Source organism: Mauremys reevesii, linkage group 1 (assembly GCF_016161935.1).
Source record: "Mauremys reevesii isolate NIE-2019 linkage group 1, ASM1616193v1, whole genome shotgun sequence".
Lineage (NCBI taxonomy): Eukaryota > Metazoa > Chordata > Testudines > Geoemydidae > Mauremys > Mauremys reevesii.
The window spans coordinates 67,516,687-67,533,358 of record NC_052623.1 but is presented as its reverse complement, the minus strand read 5'-3'; the positions used below and the strand labels follow the sequence as shown (position 1 = coordinate 67,533,358).

Genomic DNA, 16,672 nt, shown 5'->3' with positions numbered 1-16,672 from the left:
AACCATAGAGCTTTTCTAAGAGGCTATTTTAAAGATTCTCTAGTTGAAAATGCTCCTTTGCTGAAACATTCAATTTCTTTTAAATGGCAAACATTTTAATTTTCTGAAACACAAGTAATCTCAGGATCTAAAAGACTGTGCTCTGAAAAGAAAAGCTTTAAAAGTCTGAATTGTCTGAACTATGTAGCGAAGCATATTCAGTGCTCTCTTGATCAGCTTAACTCAATTCAAAGAGGATGCCAGAATGAGTGGGAGGAGCTCTTGTAAGTGATATGTTCCTGTACAAAAACTGCATGAGTACAGTAAATGTTGAATCGGTTTATTGCTGCAAGAAGGAGCATTAATTGCTGTTGTATGTTTTCTGACACCCAGTGGATGGGTCACACAGTACAGACAATGACAATAAGCCAATTGCCTATGCTGCCAAAACTAGCCTCTGTTTCCCAGAAGCTGGGAATGGGTGACAGGGGATGGATCACTTGATGATTACCTGTTCTGTTCATTTCCTCTGGGGCCCCTGGCATTAATAAATAATAATATATGAAGAAACACCTATCTCATAGAACTGGAAGGGACCTTGACAGGTCATTGAGTCCAGCCCCCTGCCTTCACTAGCAGGACCAAGTACTGATTTTGCCCCAGATCCCTAAGTGGCCCCCTCAAGGATTGAACTCACAACCCTGGGTTTAGCAGGCCAATGCTCAAACCACTGAGCTATCCCTCCCCTCAATTGGCCACTGTTGGAAGCCAGGATATTGGGCTAGATCAGGAGTCGGCAGCCTCTGGCACGTGGCTCACCAGGGTAAGCATCCTGCCGGGCCGGGCCAGTTTGTTTACCTGCCGCGTCCGCAGATTCCCACTGGCCGCGGTTCGCCGCTCCAGGCCAATGGGGGCTGCAGGAAGTGGCGCAGGCAGAGGGATGTGCTGGCCACGGCTTCCCACCGCCCCCATTGGCCTGGAGCGGCGAACCGCGGTCAGTGGGACGCGGCAGGTAAACAAACTGGCCTGGCCTGCCAGGGTGCTTACCCTGGCGAGCCGCGTGCCAGAGGTTGCCGACCCCTGGCCTAGATGGACCTTTGGTCTGACCCAGTATGGTCGTTCTTCTGTATCACAAGAAAGTGCAGAAGGATGGTCCTTCTGTATGCCCTGTTAAGGGTATCTATATGGCAGGTGTAGGGTTTCTCATGGATGCTTAGCCTTCACTACTTTTTATGGTCACCTGCTCACAACACAACCCTTGCCAATCCTGCAGAAAAGACAGGGTTATAATTGCCTAAACTTGAATGATGTTCTTGACCTCATTTTTTTTTCCTTTTGTTTTTCATTCAGGAAGAGAACATGTGGGCCACTGTCAAAAATAATTTCTGTAATAACTGAAAATATTGGTATATGATAAAGTAGTTTCACAGAATATTGTACACATATTTTTGTTCTTCCTCTACTCTCTCTCATTTGTAACTACTAATAAAATTATTTGAAGTTTTGTTAATGCAGAATAATTACATTAAAAATGAACTGAGATGCTAAGATACAGTATCAGAAAATGTCCTTTTGATCTCTCTTATTTGGAACTAGTTGGCATGTGGCATGTATTTAATTTGCTTCTAGCGTAAGAAAGTTGAGAGCATGTGTGAGATATTTCTAAACACTATTTAAACCTCTTACGTTATTGCACAACTACAAAACTTGGCATGAGAATAGAAGACATCCCTTCTCCTTCCTTCTAAAAATACATCTCTGAAGTCTATTTTAAGTAAGTTCTCCAAGACTGTTTGTTGTCTGTGCTTGATGTCGCTTGTTCTATTTGTTGTGTCTGTTCCTACAATCAGAATTCTTTAAAAATAATAGGCTCTGGAGGTTTTGTTTCTTTTAGATATTTTGGGCAGAGAGGGGGCCCAAATCAGAACCCTAGGTCTGAGCACCCCTGAACTTTGGAGAAGTTAAAATCTCTCTCTATTCCAACTTTAGGAATGAACAATTATATTTTCTAATCTTTCTGAACAGCACAAGAAAAATAAATTAAAATATTCAATAATTGTTCTGCCCATGTACCTCAATCAACCTGGAAGGTTGTAGTTGGAAGAGTAGTTCAATCTCCATACCGATTCCATCCTTGGCCCATTTGCTGAGACTCTCAATAAAGTTGCCAATGATAGGTTTTGTGATATTGAATTAAGAAAGGGATTGAAACCAACAAAGCATTTCACATAGGTCAATGTTCAGCCATAAAATGGTAATGACTTTTGGTGATGCAATCTGGTCTGAATTTAAACTAGCTTGACAGGCGGTGTTTTCCATTATGTTTAATTCCCTAGTTAACCAGCTCTGAGAAGACAGTTTTTATGACCTTACACCTATTTACAACATCAGTCAATACTAAGGTTTGAGAACTCTATTTCTTGTAATTGCTTCCTATCTTCAATTTCCCCTTGTTTAATTATTTGCAGTGTGAGGCCTGTTTTTAACATTGACTGGAAAAAGATTCATATTTTTGAATGAATCTGTTCACAGTGTCTCAGCCTTTTTCATCTGTTTCCTAACCAGTCTGGCCAGTTTTCTCCCACATCAGGAGTCAAAATTAAGCCAGAGCCAAAATAAATGTAAGTATAACACAGCTCAGGTTATGACATCCAATCCAATCATTAACAATTATTCAGGGTATACTCTTTAATGCATATATATAACCCCAAGATAGATACATTTATGCATAGAGGAGTATAGAGTCAGTTACTAGAATGACATGTAAATTTCACTCTAAGAGTTTTGTTTTGGATTTCAAAATGATTTTCTGGGAAAGCCTGGATTTGATCCATTTTGGGGGGATTATGAAGGAAGTACATGAATTTAAATTTCTCTGAGTACTATGAACTTGGTAACAGTAGCATCAACTTCACAAGGACTTAGATTTTAGTTTTGAACACCTTACACATAACTCTCACGTATAGCGAACTTTAGATCGATGAATCTACTAATAATTATGACTATTTATATGAAATTTTACAATTTTCTCCAGTCTTTGGAAAAGCTACATGCTCATTTTGAGAGGCAATTAGAACTGATCAATTGAGAGATATACCAGACCCGTTTGAAACTGGGTCATGACCTGAAGAAAATGTCAAAGATTAGAGCCTTTGTTTTAAATCTGAGATGTAGACAACGCATGAAAATATCATGAGTTTATAAATCCTCGATTTCCACACTTCCTAAAAATGAATTCTAGTAGACTGGTCAGATATGAGGTAGTCTTTGGCTAGGTGTTCTTCAAATTCTTTTTTGGCCTTCCTAATTATATTTTTACACTTCACTTGCCATACCTTATGCTCCTTTCTACTTTCCTCACTAGAATTTAACTTCCACATGTTAAAGGATGCATTTTTGTCTCTCGCTGCTTCTTTTACGTTGTTTAGTCATGGTGGCACTTTTTTGGTTCCCTTACTATGTTTTCTAATTTGGGGTATACATTCAATTGAGCCTCTATTATAGTATCTTTATGATGTCTTGCTGGAGCTTTGCTATGTTAATAGTGCCTTTTTTTCTTTTCTTTTCCACTAAGGGAACTAAGTTCACCTTTCTCCTAAATTCTTGAGGTTTTATTCTCTTCCCCAGTTCTGAATGGTTTAGTCCCTTTGATTTGTTGTAGAAGAGTCAACATGGCTTTTGTAAAGGGAAATCATACTTCACCAATCTACTAGAATTCTTTGAGGGGTCAACAAGCATGTGGACAAGGGGAAGCCAGTGGATATAGTGTACTTAGATCTTCCGAAAGCCTTTGACAAGGTCCCTCACCAAAGGCTCTTAAGCAAAGTAAGCTGTCATGAGATAGGAGGGAAGGTCCTCTCATGGATCGGTGACTGTTTAAAAGTTAGGAAACAAAAGGTAGGAATAAATGGTCAGTTTTCAGAATGGAGAGAGGTAAATAGTGGTGTCCCACAGGGATCTGTACTGGGCCCAGTCCTATTCAATATATTCATAAATGATCATAAAAAGGGGTAAACAGTGAGATGGCAAAATTTGCAGATGATACAAAACTACTCAAGATATGTCCAAAGCAGACTGTGAAGAGCTACAAAGGGATCTCACAAAACTGGATGATTGGGCAACAAAATGTTGATAAATCAATGTTGATAAATGCAAAGTAATGCACATTGGAAAACATAATCCTAACTATACAGGTAAAACGATGGGGTCTAAATTAGATGTTACCACTCAAGAAACATCTTGAAGTCACTGTCAATAATTCTCTGAAAACATCCACTCAATGTGCAGCAGCAGTCAAAAAAGCAAACAGAATGGTGGGAATCATTAAGAAAGGAATAGATAATAAGACAGAAAATATCATATTGCCTCTATATAAATCCATGGTAAGCCCACATTTGAATATTGCGTTCATACTTGATTGCCCCATCTCAAAAAAGATAGATTGGCATTGGAAAAGGTTCAGAAAAGGGCAACAAAAATGATTAGGGGTATGGAACAGCTTCCTTATGAGGAGAGATTAAAAAGACGGGGACTTTTCAGCTTGGAAAAGAGATGACTATATGATAGAGGTCTATAAAATCATGATGTGTGGAGAAAGTAAATAAGGAAGTATTATTTATTCCTTCTCATAACACAAGAACTAGGGGTCACCAAATGAAATTAATAGGCAGCAGGCTTAAAACAAAGAAAAGGAAATATTTCTTTACATACAACGCACAGTCAACCTATGGAACTCCTTTCTCATGCATCCGACGAAGTGGGTATTCACCCACGAAAGCTCATGCTCCAAAACATCTGTTAGTCTATAAGGTGCCACAAGACTCTTTGCTCCTTTCCAGAGGATATTGTGAAGGCCAAGACAATAACAGGGTTAAAAAAAGAACTAGATAAATTCATGGAGGATAGATCCATCAATAGCTATTGGGCAGGGATGTAAAACCATGCTCTGAAGTGTCCCTAGCCTCTGTTTGCCAGAAGCTGGGAATGGGAGACACGGGATGGATCACTTGATGACTGCCTGTTCTGTTCATTCCCTCTTGGGCACCTGGCATTGCCTACTGGCAGAAGACAGGATACTGGGCTAGATGGACCATTGCACTGATCTAGTATGGATATTCTTATCACTGAAGTCACTGGCAAAGATGTGAGAGGTAGTGGGAACCTGTGAGTTTAAGATGTAGGCAGAAAGTTCTACACAAACTCCTTCATTCTCTGGAATGATAATCTACAGCCGGGGCCTGCAACCTTTCAGAAGTGGTGTACCGAGTCTTCATTTATTCACTCTAATATAAGGTTTCACGTGCCAGTAATACATTTTAATGTTTTTAGAAGGTCTCTTTCTATAAGTCTATAATATATAACTAAACTATTGTTGTATGTAAAGTAAATAAGGTTTATAAAATGTTTAAGAAGCTTAATTTAAAATTAAATTAAAACGCAGAGCCCCCCGGACCAGTGGCCAGGACCCAGGCAGTGTGAGTGCCACTGAAAATCAGCTTGCGTGCCGCCTTCGGCACGCATGTCCATAGGTTGCCTACCCCTGATCTACAGTATCAAACAAGAACTCTTATTCACACACTTCATCGAAAGCTAAAGCTTGTTTGTTTTTATGTCTCTAGAGACCCCTAATGTGACATCATATGGAAGAAGGACTAACACGTAACAGTCATTTCCACTGAATTATTTCATAGTCAATTCTTTGACTGTCAATCAACCTGTCAGATGCTTTAGATCCATTTTGTTTAAATTGTTACTTTTTGACTATTTTACCCTGAGGGTTCTAGATCCAGGATTCACTACTGAGAATGAGGCAGTTATGTAAGTAATGTTTTTGTGAAGAGGAGGAACACGACTGATTTCTTTGAGGGCTCTCAGTTCTTTTAAGCTTGACAACCTGCTCCAAAATCTCATGCCAAAGCCTGAAACCATGGAGTATGGATCAATTATAATTCATTTAACTTTGGAGACACTGAGTGAAATCCTGTAGGCTACACTGATCCCTTCCATAAAACAACTCATATTGCAGGAATCCCTTTTTATTGGCCATTAATGATCTCCTAACCCTTTTCACAAGAATAGGCATATTCATTCCAGAGTCCAAGCAAAAATTCCAGAATGGACAACTGCATTCTGCTCACCTAAATTCATCCTGAAGTTTAACTGGATACATTCTTCTTCTGTGTTTCTTGTCCTAAACTGCTATGTAATACCCCTGTCTGTTGTTCATGTGCCTACCATGCTTTGTTCCAACATAGATAAATAACAGCTATCACATTCCACTCTGGTTCAGTGGTAGATTAAATAATTCCTGCTTGTAGATGTCTTTTGGATAAAGTGATATGGAACAGATACATAGATTCACCTCTGCTAAATATAAATAAAGCTCAGTATATTAAAATAAAATAAAATATTCACAAACGGTTGTATCAAATACATTAACATATGCAGTAGAATTCCTGTACCAGTGAAACAACGCATCAATAGGTTTCAGAGTGGTAGCCATGTTAGTCTGTATCAGCAAAGACAACGAGGAGTCCTTGTGGCACCTTAGAGACTAACAAATTTATTCAGGCATAAGCTTTCGTGGGCTAAAACCCACTTTATCAGATGTATGGAGTGAAAAATACAGTAGCAGGTATATACATACAGCACATGAAAAGATGGGAGTTGCCTTACCAAGTGAGGGGGTCAGTGCTTAATGGAACTGTCCTTTCCATAGCACTCATACACATTATTCCTGGCTCGAACCAGCATAATTATTCCACTCTTAAATTCCAGCAAAATGTTTTCTAAAATACAAATAGACCTAGACCAAAATCCCTAGATATGAACACTTGTGAGCTTTGGGGAAGTTAAGATAGGGTATTTTTCTCTATACTTGGGCTGAACTCTGTATCCAATCACCTCTGAATCTTCACAGCTAAGACCATAGCCAATAAAAACAAACGGTACATTTATTTTTCTAAAATCCTTATCTAAATAAAATGCCAACTTATCAAATATAAACTATCATTCTAACTCAGACCCACTTTATAGTCCTTCAAAACAGAATTCAAGCAACTGTTTTTTAGCAAGTAAATTATGGAGATTGTGGCACCAGTTTTAGGGGCATATTGTCATCTTGATGCATATGGTAGTTACTCAGGCATTGAGTTCCTCAGACACGTGATTCCTCAGACATCCAGAGGAAAAATTATGCCATAGTCATTAGACTGCCTGTCTTCTTCAAAACATCTATGTAGGTTGCTAGGCATGATTATAGTAGTGCTCCTGCAGGAGAAATCTACACACTGACAACTGATAAAGACATTTTGTCAGTGGAGTCAATTCAGCTGCTTCTAAGCAAACATAAAAGTAGTATAATCCTATGAACTGAATTTTCCATAATCCACCCTTTGCTTTATTATAAAAGGGAAATATTTGTTTCTCCATAAACAGTTACTTGACTGTTTAATGGCTTGTGTTTTCTGAGATTCCTTAAAAGATATATTAGATTTTTCAAAACATCTCAGAGGAAGTTTAAAAAAAATAAAAATAAAAACACTGTTGTTAATTATGTTTATTTATCAAATAACATATTCTCGGAAGGCAGAAAAAGAAAGGCATCCATATGAAGTGCAAAGCATGAGCTCAATCAGCTGTGATTTTACAATTTAGGTTTTTATTTTAAAAATGGCTTTTTTATTTCTGATCTCTCAAATAGTACATAGTATAACAAGTTCAGTCAATGGCCATGATTATTAAACAATAATGGAGATCTGGATATAAGCAAATTTTAAAATCCTTCTTGTAGCCTGCAGGGATAACTAAGTGCTTTGACATGCTATGATGATGTATTTTTATAGAGCTAAGGATTAAGGACCATTTCTTGCTCCCATTGAAGACAAAAGGATTTGTTTTGCTTCTGAGTTTAATGGCAAATAGGAAAAGATCTGTAGTAATTCAATAAAAAAAACAGACAGAGAAAGAAACAAATATTTCCCTTTATTTGTTTGTATCTGTTTTGCAGACATACTATTAACATTTACATGGACATTAAATAGAGATGAAATATTAGTAATTTATAACTACTAAATTTATTGGTAAAATATAATTGTCCATTATTGCAGAAAACAAAACTTCAACCATAAGAGTATTTAGCTTCAAGTATCCCAGGTTGTTGTTAATTAATTAGCAGCAAAATAAAAGAAAGCAAAAAATGGTTCACAGAGACAAGTATTCTTAATATATATTAGGTTAGCCTTACTCCTTGGCCAGTTGTATACTGGTAGGTTTTGCTCCAATGGGTATCCCGTGTTTGTGCAAAGTGCTGATTAAAGTATCGCGCATTTCATTGTTGTAGGAGTCGAAGTCAAACACATTTCGAACCACATTTGCAAGTCCTTCATTTGGAAATTTCTGCACAGAAACAAAACCCCAACATTTATCTTATTACACACATCTAAGTTATTGCACGTAGTAAAAATATTTTATATTGTAGTTAGTCTGTATAGTTAAACCGCTAAAGCCAGTTGAGAGAGAAATGTTATGCTTATTTGTCATGAAGCAATAAAACAAATGGTATATTTATTTCCTGGAAAGACAACTTCTGTTTAAATTAACCAAAAACATCTGATTCCTACATCTAAATACTGAGCTCTAGTAGTCATCGTCATAGAGTTGCTAGATAGAATAAAACAGAAACAACGAACACAGAAATTGCAGAACTAACAAGATGGATGTTAAACTTCACTGCCCTATCACTTTGGTTTTTGTTGCATCTCTCATGCTTTCTTTATACATTATCTAGTTAGATTGTATGATCTTTGAGGCAGGGACCTTATCTTCTTACATGTCTGTAAAATGCTTAGCAAACTACTGGCAATTTATAAAGTACATACTTTTAAAAATAAAGAATGAATAATGAAGTTAATTTAGGGTGGGAGTTGCAAAGGTTTTCAGTGCTGGCCTACCACAGCTCCCAATGAAGTTGATGGGAGCTGAGGCATGCCAGCACTGAACACTTTTTGAAAATCCCATTGTTGGCTGCTCTGGGTGCTGTCTCTCTTGGGGTCCCAGCTTTTTCTTAAGTGGTCCCTTTCAATTTGACCAGTCCATAAATTCTTAACTTAAACTGAGTCTATCAAGCCCTTAAAAACCAGGGCCTGCAGTTTTCTTTTGTCTCCTTAGAGGCAGCCTGGCATGGGGCTGTTGCTCCTTCTGCTATCCTAGGCCTTTCTGCCTCCCTTTTCCCTCTCTGTTCTCCCTCCTTTATAGCTGGGCTTGTTTTCTTTATCTGTCACAGATTCGGGTGCATACCTTCATGACTGGCAATTCTGGCAGCTGGGCAAGAGTGTGAGCAGCCTGTGAGCAGCAGACTCTCCTCTCCCTTTTGCTTGTGCTCAGTACGGGGTTTGTAAACCCCATTTCACCCATCCTTAAGTGACCATGGCTCCATTCCTACAAACACGTATGCCCACGCTTAACCTTACCAACATTGTGAGACTACTCATAGTAGTCAAGTTAAGCACATGCGTAAGTGTTTTCAGGGACAAAAAATTCCCAAGGGGCATACTGTGAACCCATCAGTCTTATTTGGTAGCAATTACTCACGTAAGAGTCCCAACTGTGCAAGTAACCACACACCAGTGGAATAAGGGGTTCACAGTCTGGCCCCAAACAACTGCCATAGCCACATTACTAGTGCAGATCATATTTTAGTAACTGTCAAAATCTGGGAGTTAATTTTAAAACTAATATTAGAATAACCCCCCCACCAAAAATTCTCATTAGTGTTTTGGCAAGTCGTCCCAATCATCAACTTACTCAAAATCCAGGCATTCAATGCTTTCCCATGCTTCTTTGGGCTTTGAGTTAATTTTAAAACAAATGTTTAAACAAATTTTTAAAAAAGATTCAAAGTAAGTATGTACTAATATTATCTACCATAATATTAGTACATACTTACTTTGAATCTTTGGGCTTTGAGTTAATTTTAAAACAAATGTTTAAACAAATTTTTTAAAAAGATTCAAAGTAAGTATGTACTAATATTAGAATAACCCCCCCCACCAAAAATTCTCATTAGTGTTTTGGCAAGTCGTCCCAATCATCAACTTAAATCCTGCTGGAGCCTGCTGCTGCTATCCTGGGGCTGCGGCAGCGGGGCTCGCTGGTGATTTAAAGGGCCCAGGGCTCTGGCTGTTGTGGGGAGCCCAAGGCCCTTTAAATCACCGCTGAAGCCGCCGTCCCTACCCCGATATAACGGGGTTCAGCTATAATGCGGTAGGGATTTTTGGCTCCCCACAACTGCATTATAGCGGGGTAGAGGTGTATATATTATGGTAGATAAGGATGTCGTTAGTAGCAGAGGTATTGGTAGCTGTATATCATTTCATTCTTTGGGCTTTGAGTTAATTTTAAAACAAATGTTTAAACTTCTCATTAGTGTTTTGGCAAGTCGTCCCAATCATCAACTTACTCAAAATCCAGGCATTCAATGCTTTCCCATGCTTCCTGAAATCTCCAGTTTATAAAATAACATGCACATTATGCATACAATATCTAAATAACTGGTGCTCTGGGTGCTGCGTGCCCTTTAAATCCCACTGGAGCCCTGCTGCCTCTACCCTGTCTGAAACAGTGGTACATCAAAGCACATGATGGAATTTTTACTGAATAGTGGCAGGGTCCACATGATCAGATAGTGCATGAAAAGCACTCTACATTCATGCCCTGGCTTGCTTGCTGCGCACTAAATTGCCATATAGACAAGCCCTTTCATGTGTGTACCACAGAATACTACATCACTCATATATATAATACATACACAAGAATATGTACTAGAAATTTTGCATATCTGCTATCTATAGAAAAGGTTGCATTATTACTTAGCTAATTATTTGCTTAGCAAAATATGTAAGTGTGGGATTGTACAAGTCATTCTCTAGCTGCCCCCAACGCATTTAGTGTGGCTATTCCTTACTAAATAAAATATAAAAAAGTCCTCTGATAAATGTTCTAAGTTAAGTTGGTTGAAACATTTTAGAAAGAAACCCTATGGAAAAAGTTAATTGACATTTCTGAACTACTAAACTCCTTTCTACAAATAAGACTTATAGCACTAAATAATTTCACTATCCTGGAATCAAAATAAATATATTGCACAGAAAATAATCTACGCATTTATCATGATGTATATCAGGCAGATCCACTGCACACACTATCCAAAATTAAAAACACAAATATCTATTTATATTGTTACTACTTAGCACATAAAACCATCCTGCCTGCAACAAAATTATACTTGGACAACTTCTATATTCTGCAAGATATATTTAATAGATACTGCAGGAAACAGAACTTATCAGGACTTGTATATACTGTAAATATAACTGAAAAGCATGGTGTGATATATCTTGAACTTTAGAATTTCTGCAAAAGTAAAGCAAATTATCATGTAATTAACAGTACACAGTGAGTATATTTTGAATAATAAAACAGTAATAATGATGAACAGTTATGGTTATATAGCATTTCTTAGTAATAACTCACATTCTTCCCCTCTATTACAAAGTGTAACCAGCAAGCTTTCACCAATTTAATTAGTAACTTTCAGTATATGAATATGCTAGAGGATAATGATTAGCCTCACTTGCTCTAAATTTATTGTTTCATGTAGCTTACAGAGGAAACTGCAAAAGCTTTAATAAATTGACTCAAATGTTATCTGGCCCACCCAATAGTCTCTTTATCCTCTTTTAAACTATTCTGTTTCTTCTGCCATACATCCCGCATGTCACCGAAACTGATATCTCTGTGCTTCCTGTACCTATATTATATGATATGAACTTTATTTCTTTAGAGGGAGATGATCATCACTTTCACAAAAACTGCTCTGAACTAGAGAACTTTTCAATAGGTTCGTCACTTAACTACATTTAAAAAAATTGAGCTCTATTGCTACAAATGGTACAAATTCAGCAAATTTTTAATATCTGGCTGGAAAACTGTTTATCAAAAAATGGAACTGACAGTTTACTTGAAGCACAAAATTTGTCTGTCTTTAAAATCATTTACTTGATATTGATTTTAAAAAACAGATTAGCAGACAAAATATTGATTCCCCATCAGTACATCCAGTTCTCATTCACGGAGTCTTTCCAATACAAGTAACACTTCTATGCACGTCTTGGAATACTTTAATATTTTACTCCTAGATTTCTGGTTATTTTTTAAAACAAAAACAGTTTTTGCTTTTAGCAGCTTCATACTGGATATATTTTATGCTTAAAGTCATTACATAGTATGGCTTGAAAAAAAAGTACTTTATGTGAATCTAAGCTTATGTGAAATGTGAATACAGGTACTATTGTAATCCACTTTAAACTACTCCCATGGCCATTCCCAAAAATAAAGATTAGATGGATTTTCTGTTCACATCAGTGTATACATTCCATGTAGCTTGACATCTTACCAAATGCGTTGCTAAAACCACTTTATTGAAGAAACAGCAAGCACAGTAGCAACCTATTAACACTGTATTCTATTATTCAATCTAAAACATTTTACTGAAATGATTTTCTCAGCATTAGTTTTCTCAAAGATGCTGAACTGTTACTGGAACACAGTTTAACAGTTTTCCTCAATTCTGCAATCCCTGTATTCTGACTGGTTGTGGGTGACTTATTTTCATAACCTCTATAGGGTTATGTCTCCATAATCACAGAGTATGCATATCGCTGTACTTTGATTGGCTGACAGTCAGAATGCAGAGATTTTAATAATCACTTGTACTATTACTTCTGATTCATACACTCAAAATTTTCAGGTTTTCTGCTAAAAACAAAGATATTGCCTTAGCTTCTAACCTGGGGTGGGCAAACTATGGCGACCGTCCTGCCCGACCCCTGAGCTCCTGGCCCGAGAGGCTTTTCTCCGGCCCCTTACGTGCTGTCTCCCCTCCCCCACAGCCTCAGCTCATTTGCCCCGCTGACGGCACAATGCTCTGGGCGGCGGGGCTGTGAGCTCCTGGGGCAGCGCAGCTGCAGAGCCCGGCCTGACTCGGTCACTATGTTGCGTGGTGGCGGCATGGCCTGGCTCCAGCTGGGCGGTGCAGCTGTAGCGCCACCAGCCATCGGTGCTCCAGGCAGCATGGTAAGGGGACACGGAGTGGAGGGGAAGGGGTTGGAGAGAGGGCAGGCGAGTTTGGGATGGTGGTCAGGGGGCGGTGGTGTGGATAGGGGTTGGGGCGGTCAGGGAGGAAATAGGGGGTTGAATGGGGGCAGGGATCCTGGGGGGCAGTCAGGGAGGGGGGGTTGGATGGGGCGGCAGGGGGCAGTCAAGGGCAGTGGTTCCGGGGGCAATCAGGGGACAGGGAGAAGGGGTGGTTGGATGGGACAGGGGCCTGGGGGGGCTGTCAGGAATGAGAGGAGGGGTTGAATGGGGCGGCAGTGGTCCGGGGGCGGTCAGGGGACAGGGAGCAGGGGTGTGTGGATGGGGCAGGGATCCTGGGGGGGGGGCCGTCAGGGAACAGGGGTTGGATGGGGCAGGAGTCCCAGAGGGGAGGGTAGATAGAAGGTGGGGGCTGGGCCACGACCCCCTCCCCTAACCGGCCCTCCATACAATTTCTGAAACCCGATGTGGCCCTCAGGCCAAAAATTTGCCCGCCCATGTTCTAACCCCTTTCTGCAGAAGCAGAAAAATTCCAAAATTACATGAAAGAAAACAAAAACACGAGTACAAAGAAAGTGAGGCTGTGTAACTGCTGTGAAGGAAACTGTTTAACCATATGACTAAATTACCTCTTTCCTTCTTACAGGCCAGCGTTGTTCATTGACTCATTTCCCTCCTTCCTTTCCTCCTCACCCTTCCCTCCCTGAAGGCTGGCAAGGTCTTTACTCCAGAATAACTATTACATTTTTGTTTACACTAATTGTTTACATTAGGTTAATCCCACCCCCTTCTTTACTTGCCAGTTTTGAAACACAATTTACTGTAAACTGTCGGACCTCTGCTAAGCAGTAGCAGATGTCAGGGCCTTGAAGATCGGTTTGCATCGAAGGAGGACTCAGTGATGCAATCTGCATATTTACTCAGTGCAACTTGTTTATTTATACTACATACATTAGTCTTTCTACAGAAGTGGGCACAAATGGCACACAGGCCTATTTCAGAAATCTCAGCCCACCAATACCATGTTCCTAGAAAGTATCAGAGAGGTAGCCGTGTTAGTCTGGTTCTGTAAAAGCAGCAAAGAATCCTGTGGCACCTTATAGACTAACAGACGTTTTGCAGCATGAGCTTTCGTGGGTGAAAGCCCACTTCGTCGGATGCAAGAGTGGAAATTTCCAGGGGCAGGTAAATATAAGCAAGCAAGAAGCAAGCTAGAGATAACGAGGTTAGGTCAATCAGGGAGGATGAGGCCCTGTTCTAGCAGTTGAGGTGTGAAAACCAAGGGAGGAGAAACTGGTTCTGTAGTTGGCAAGCCACACCTCAACTGCTAGAACAGGGCCTCATCCTCCCTGATTGATCTAACCTTGTTATCTCTAGCTTGCTTCTTGCTTGCTTATATTTACCTGCCCCTGGAAATTTCCACTCTTGCATCCGACGAAGTGGGTATTCACCCACGAAAGCTCATGCTGCAAAACGTCTGTTAGTCTATAAGATGCCACAGGATTCTTTGCTGCTGTTCCTAGAAAGTAACTCTGCACTAATTGACTCCAGTGAGGGAAACTGAGGAAGAGAACCAACTCTCATACTGTTTGCCACAGCTTTCCCCAGACAACCTCTATCAGAAAACTAACAACGCAGTGTTTCTTCAAATATTGTACAATTCTTGTGGACTACGAAAAATAACTTGTAAGGTGGTGTAACATCGTCATTTGGTGACGTCTGACATTACAACATATATTCTAATTACAGATTATCTGGGGGTATGGCATTAGGAAGGAAGAACCAAAAGAGTAGTTTTAATTCTAAACAAATCTGCCTTTCAGCAGTTTGGCAGTTTTTTCTCTTTCATTTAAAATCTAATTATTTGTTTTAATTTATTAATATTACTAATAACATGATACTCGTTTCTATCAATCTGATAAATCACTATGACCTGGCCAATAAAGTATTCCCCTTTCAAGTTTATTTGGTGGGAACACCTCGGCTTTCAGACCTGTAGCTCTTTCAGCCCAGGATAGTTATTACCTCATAAACATTCAAATTATCAGTGCTTTTATGCTGTATTGATATTACGGTAGCACCCAAAGGCCACATCCGCATTCAAGAACTATTGTCTTAGGCACAACTAAAACTGCAGAATGACAAAGTCCCTGCTCCAGAAATCTAGAATTATTAGGTATAAATGTCATTGTAACTTAAAAAAAACTATATCATTGCTCAGTCATACCATCTTAGTGTCACACACACAAATTTCACACCTCTCCCCCTCTGAGCCCACTACCATGCAGCCCCATTGTGCTGCATGAACATACAGGTAGCAATGGTACTTTTGCCAAAGAACTTACAATAGGAGACATTATATTAAAATAATTATTACAACAATATTTGTAAGAAATATAAATTTAACACGGTAAGATCTCAAATCTAAGAAATAGCACTATAATAATTAAATTACCTACATCACAGATTATAAATAGTAGAAAATACAAACATTCTGTATTCAAAAAAGAAGCAAATATGCTTCAAGTTATAAAGCTATTCTTCTATTAGCACAAATCAAAACCCAACTTTAACCTTTTAACTTTATTATTTAAGCAGAATTCAGGATATTGCACTTTGACTGTGTGAGGCAATCAAAGTACATGAGCAACTATTTGCCAAAGGCATATTCGTGTACAATTTTTACAATACAATACAATTTTTGATCTATTAATCTTAAGCAACAGTGTTCAATTTCCTATAAAGGCAATGTAAATCAAAAACGAAACAGCAGGCAAAAGTGTAAATTATTAGATTATGTTATTCTTATAAAAGTGCAGGGAATTCTATCAGAAAGACCAATATGAACAATGCATAATAGGTTCACTTTCCCTCAAACACACAAAGAACATAATGAAAGATAAAAATGTATTGTATGCATTGTACACACTTATGAATAAATGTTCACAAAGATCTAATTACCAACATACATATAAGACCCCTATCACCGTGCTATCTGAGCATCTAGATATTGTTACCCTTTCTAAACGCAGTTATTGGACAAATCCTTCCATTCACAAATTTGATTTATTACTTATTTAAAAAAGAAAACTTTATCTACAACACTTGAAGGTTTTTCAAAGAGTATATTGCATTACTGTTCATTTAATTTATTGCATTCTTTTGAATTCAAGATAATGCATATTGTACCTGTAAATGTTTTACTATGTTTACAACTTCTCTGGTTGAATAAGGATAGTTAATAATTCCTTGGTCAGCCAAGCTCCTCAGTTCTCCAAAAGCAGCCACCAGTTTCTGAAGGATTGGCTCAGGAACATCCGGTCCATACTGTCTAAGCATAGCCAGTTCCGACTGTGGTTTGGGATTATCAACTGCGTGGCAGCTAAAAATATCTCCTAAAATAAAAAATATATATAGCATGCATTTAAGCTTTAATAAAAAGACAGTGTACTAATAATACTTAGATCTTAGTATCCAACTAGTATAGTTGAAAAACCCTGAAAGCCTTCAGAAAGTATTGAGGATCAACCCACTAAAAAAT

At 38.7% G+C, this 16,672-nt stretch overlaps 1 protein-coding gene across 1 annotated transcript in view; it reads right to left on the bottom strand.

The window, feature by feature from the left end:
- Positions 1-16,672, bottom strand: part of VWA8 (von Willebrand factor A domain containing 8) — a 277,696-nt gene that overhangs the window by 82,567 nt on the left and 178,457 nt on the right. The window contains exons 25-26 of the mRNA XM_039506868.1: positions 16,321-16,526; positions 8,225-8,376 (exon numbers count right to left, since the gene is read on the bottom strand). Of these exons, the coding sequence (XP_039362802.1) occupies positions 8,225-8,376; positions 16,321-16,526 (358 nt within the window). The remainder of the gene's footprint in view (positions 1-8,224; positions 8,377-16,320; positions 16,527-16,672) is intronic.